Source organism: Austrofundulus limnaeus, unplaced genomic scaffold (genome assembly GCF_001266775.1).
Source record: "Austrofundulus limnaeus strain Quisiro unplaced genomic scaffold, Austrofundulus_limnaeus-1.0 Scaffold553, whole genome shotgun sequence".
NCBI lineage: Eukaryota > Metazoa > Chordata > Actinopteri > Cyprinodontiformes > Rivulidae > Austrofundulus > Austrofundulus limnaeus.
This window is the reverse complement of record NW_013952955.1, coordinates 252,058-256,569: the sequence shown is the minus strand read 5'-3', so window position 1 is coordinate 256,569 and position 4,512 is coordinate 252,058. Positions and strand designations below refer to the sequence as shown.

At 40.8% G+C, this 4,512-nt stretch overlaps 1 protein-coding gene across 1 annotated transcript in view; it reads right to left on the bottom strand.

Annotated features, from left to right (window-relative positions):
* The window catches only part of eif4g1b (eukaryotic translation initiation factor 4 gamma, 1b), a gene marked incomplete at its 5' end in the record, with an annotated part of 130,333 nt that overhangs the window by 68,202 nt on the left and 57,619 nt on the right, over positions 1-4,512 (bottom strand). The window contains 2 exon segments of the mRNA XM_014026429.1: positions 156-244; positions 383-1,363. Of these exon segments, the coding sequence (XP_013881883.1) occupies positions 156-244; positions 383-1,363 (1,070 nt within the window).

Below are 4,512 nucleotides of genomic sequence, written 5' to 3'. Positions count from 1 at the left end.
GCACAGAAACAGTACTATATAACATTTTAGACACATTCTAGACAGTTTATCAGCTAAAAAAAGTTAATTTTGGGGTAAGTTACTCTTTAACTTCCAATTAATATGCCTAAAACAAGAATAGAAGTCCATGAACAACAGAGTTGCTGTAAACAAACCTCTTTAAAGGCATCCAAGAGGTCTCCCACAGCCTCCTTTTTGTTCAGATCCTTCATCTTCCTTTTCTTCTTTGGCACAGAAACAGCAGCTACAGAAAAGATGACAATCAGCCTGGGATCACTGCACTCACAGCTAACAAGAATCATTCTGTTGAGAAAGATCCTAAATAACAAGAACTTGTCCAAATAACAGAAATTGGGCTAACAAACATCAGACTGACGCTGACCTTGCATAATAGTCTCTACAAGTGTAGGGGTGATGGTTTGGGTAGATGGGGTGTCCACTTTCTCCTCTGCAGCAGGAGGGGGAGAGGCAGGCGTGGTTTCTGGCACCTTATCAGATGTGGAAACAGGTTCTGCAGGAGATGATGTCTCTTCCCTGGTGTTAGACTGGGGCTCAGGAGCGTTTTCCTGATCATCCAGGACAGCCTTGTGAACTGTATCTTGTGCCTCGGGCTGGGCTTCCGCCTGGACAGCCTCTTCGACATGAACTTCCTCAACAGCGTGTGCAGGCGCTGACTGGTCAGTCGGTACAGTTGAAGCTGCTTCAGTAACAGAGGTCAGCGTGTCAGGCTGCGTACTGACATCCGGCTCAGCTATGGGGCTGTCGTCATGCTCTGATGTGTTGACAGCAGGAGCCTCGGGGTCCCCAGGAGCTGGGAGTGGGAGGCCGTTGGGCAGACGTAGCTCCTCCGGCTGAGCAATGGGAGACTCTAGTGGGTCCTCCAAGTGACAGGGTGGTAACGTGACCGACGGCCCCACTAGCTCCACCTCAGCCACACCATTAGTGCCCGAGGGCTGAACACTGGATGTGTCTAAAGAAGCATCGGCCTCTTCCACTGTGGTTTCTTCTTCTGTCAACTCTTCCTCATTCGCCTCTTGGACCATCATGTCCACGATGTTCTGTGCAGAGCAAGTAGTAACCGAGTCAGGAAGGGGTGCAGGGTACGCAGGTACCTCAGGTCCTGATTGAGGGATTGGTGCAGATTCCCTTGGAGCCAAGGGAGCATCCATCACATCTGCAACAGGAGCGCTGTGTTCCAGCGTGGAAACAGAGTTGAGAGGGTTGTTTCTTGATTCTGACATAAGAGGAAGGGCAGGTCTCTTGGTGTTTGTGTTGCTGGAGGTGGTCTCTGGGGGAAAGGGGTCAGTCTTAGCAGGTTCAGGTGTCTGTGACAGAGGAGGAGGTGTAGGTTTTGCTCCGTCATCTGGAGTCAAAAGTTAGAAAAACATGTAAGTAAAACTGCCAGCAAAGTTCTGATTGCCAGCTGTTCTTTATAGTTACACCCATCCACCAACCTTTATTCTACTATTTGTTATACATGTTACAAAAAAACTATTACTCTTTTATGTTTGTCACTTTAAATATTCTCACATTTTTGTTTGTTTTAAAGGAGACTTAATAAGGGGGTCCTAGAACAAGTTAGGATCCATCTGTGGGCTAAACAAAACATGTTCGTCGGCTGCGGACATGAGCGCCTGCTGTGAAGCAGGAGGAAAGGAGAGCGGAAAAAGTTCCAAACTTATTTCTAGCGGCAGAAGAGTTTGGAAGATGGCTGTTTAATGTATGCCTTAATATTGCTAGAACATTACCATCAAAAATAAAAACAAAATTAAATAAAAATAAAATTAATCCACACATCTCTGTCCTCCATGACTGTGAAGCAGCAGAACCGTCCTGTGAAGAAGTGGGCGGAGTCTCTGCTTGGGTTACGAGGAAACAAATTTGGCTCAGGTTGGGGTGGGCTGAGTCCGGCCTGTGACATCACAGCCCGGGGGATTTGAAAACTTGACATTAATTTACATGAAAAATACATTTACATTAAAAATCAAAAATACATTTACAATAAATATACCCCTGGGTACATTTTTTTGGTCCTAAAACTGTTTTTTTTATGAAGTACATACCCAAAGCTGAGTAAAAAAAACCTTTAAAAAGTGAATTTTGCATATTATGTCTCCTTTAAGGTCTTACTTGAACTTTTGGATGATTGGACCCAGCAAGATTTCAAACAGGATGGATTATTATTTTTTACTTTAGAAGGGATCCCTGATTAATTGTAACATCAGATTTTATTTGATTAACATACTGTACATTATAACAGTAAAATAAAGACTGTAAAAATACTGTAGGCTGTTTAGTTTTGTAAATTTAAAAAAATATATTTTAACATGGACAGAGCCATTTTATTTACACGCAAAGCATTCTGTGTAAACGATGGCGTGGATAGGTCCTCAATGTGAGGATGCTAGTGAGCTACATTCACCCTGAAGGTTAATCTCGGACAATATCTGATTGACTCTTTTAAAATAAACCAGAAAGCGTTGACAGACAGAAGGTCTGTCACTGAAAATATGGATGGAGGACCTCAAGTTTAGCTTGTTAGCTTTGTCCGCTGGACAACCTGAAAAATATCCTTATGTCTACCCCTGCAATTGATCACAATATTTTATTACGTAGACTTGAACTTGATATTGGGATTACAGGAACAGCTCTAAAATAGTTTGAGTCTTATTTAACTGATAGATTTCAGTTTGTTAATGTTAATAATGAATCTTCTTCTTATACCAGAGTTAATCATGGAGTTCCTCAGGGTTCAGTGCTTGGACCAATCCTCTTTACTTTATATATGCTTCCATTAGGTAAAGTTATTAAACAGCATGGGATAAATTTCCATTGTTATGCTGACGATACTCAGTTATATTTATCTGTCAAACCTGATGAATTTAATCAGTTACTTAAACTACAAACATGTCTTACAGACATAAAAACATGGATGACTCTTAACTTTCTACTTCTAAACAGATAAGACAGAGGTTATAGTTTTTGGACCTGAATATCTTAGGGATCAACTTTGTAGCCTTTCACCTCCTCTGGATGCATTAATCTGGCCTCCAGCTCTAATGTAAAGAACCTTGGTGTTATTTTTGATCAGGATATGTCTTTCAACCCCCACATTAAAAATGTTACTAGGACCGCCTTCTTCCACCTGTGTAATATCACTAAAATTAGAAACATTTTGCCCAAAAATGATGCAGAAAAATTGATTCATGCATTTGTCACGTCTAGACTGGATTAATATAATTCTTTATTATCTGGGCGTCTGAGTTTTATATCATGTTATAATGTTATACTTTGATAATAAAAAAAAAACATGCCCAAAGCCTTGCTTTGACTCATTCATGCATGTTTGAGAAATCCTGCAGCATTTTTAGGCAGCCATGAGGCCATGAGGAGCAAAATGACAGGTGGGGACCAGAAACGCTTTTTGGTACCAGGAACGCCCCGGGACGTGTCTTTAAGTCAAACTTCCTCACCACGGGGCACACCTCCCCACCCCACACACCCCGCCCATGACTCCTGCAGGCTCTCGGCAGTAACAAAGCAAACGAGTGAAAGTGAAACTTAACTGTCTGCTGCTCTTAACACTACTTCTCACTCAGTGAAGCTCTTTTCAGACTCAAAATACCTTTGAGGAAATGTATTTTCAGATGCCAAGTAAACTGCATCATAGTGCATGTGCGACCCCCCCACTGCCGAAACTTATGGGACGGAAGCAAAAGGTGGTTCTTAAAGAGACAGAGGCCAATTTCAAGGCGTTTAGACGAGGAAGTGATGAGAAGATATATTTATTTTCTATTTAAACATAAAAACAGCATTTTAATAACAAGGTGACATAGATACTTTACTATGGTATAGTATTTAAATATATGCCTGAGAAACACATAACATTGGCCCTTTAACATACAAAGCTCTTAACAACCAAGCTCCATCATATATTAAACGTCTTATTGTTCCATACTTTCCTAACAGAGCACTTCGCGCTCAGACTGCTGGTTTACTTGTCAGTGGCGCCTGCAGAAATTTTTTTCAAGGGGGGCCACTGAAAAACCAGGGGTGGCACACCAAAACTAATATCTATAATAGAAATTTTATAATGTGGTTGTAAAAATGACAATTTGAAAACTATGGCAAAATAAAAGCTATGGATTTGCCAACAGATGTTCAATTATAATATTACTGATTTTGTTATGTTCAGAGACAAATAAATAAATAAATAAATAAAAAAACAAGACCCCGAACTATCTGCACTTCCACAGCAGTCCATTTCTACCTTGTTCTGTATCTTTACACATGGAGAATCGTAAGGTATCCTTACTTTATTACATATTTCAGTGGCATCAGAAATATTTGTAATGTTGGGGGAACCCATTGGCGGGGGTTCTGGGGTTCCTCCCTCAGAAAAATTTTGAAAGAAGTAAATGCCATTTCCTGCATTCTGGTGCATTTTAACAGGTTGTTAAACAGACTTTTACCTACATAAGAAAACACTTGGTGTGAGTATTCTATAAGTCA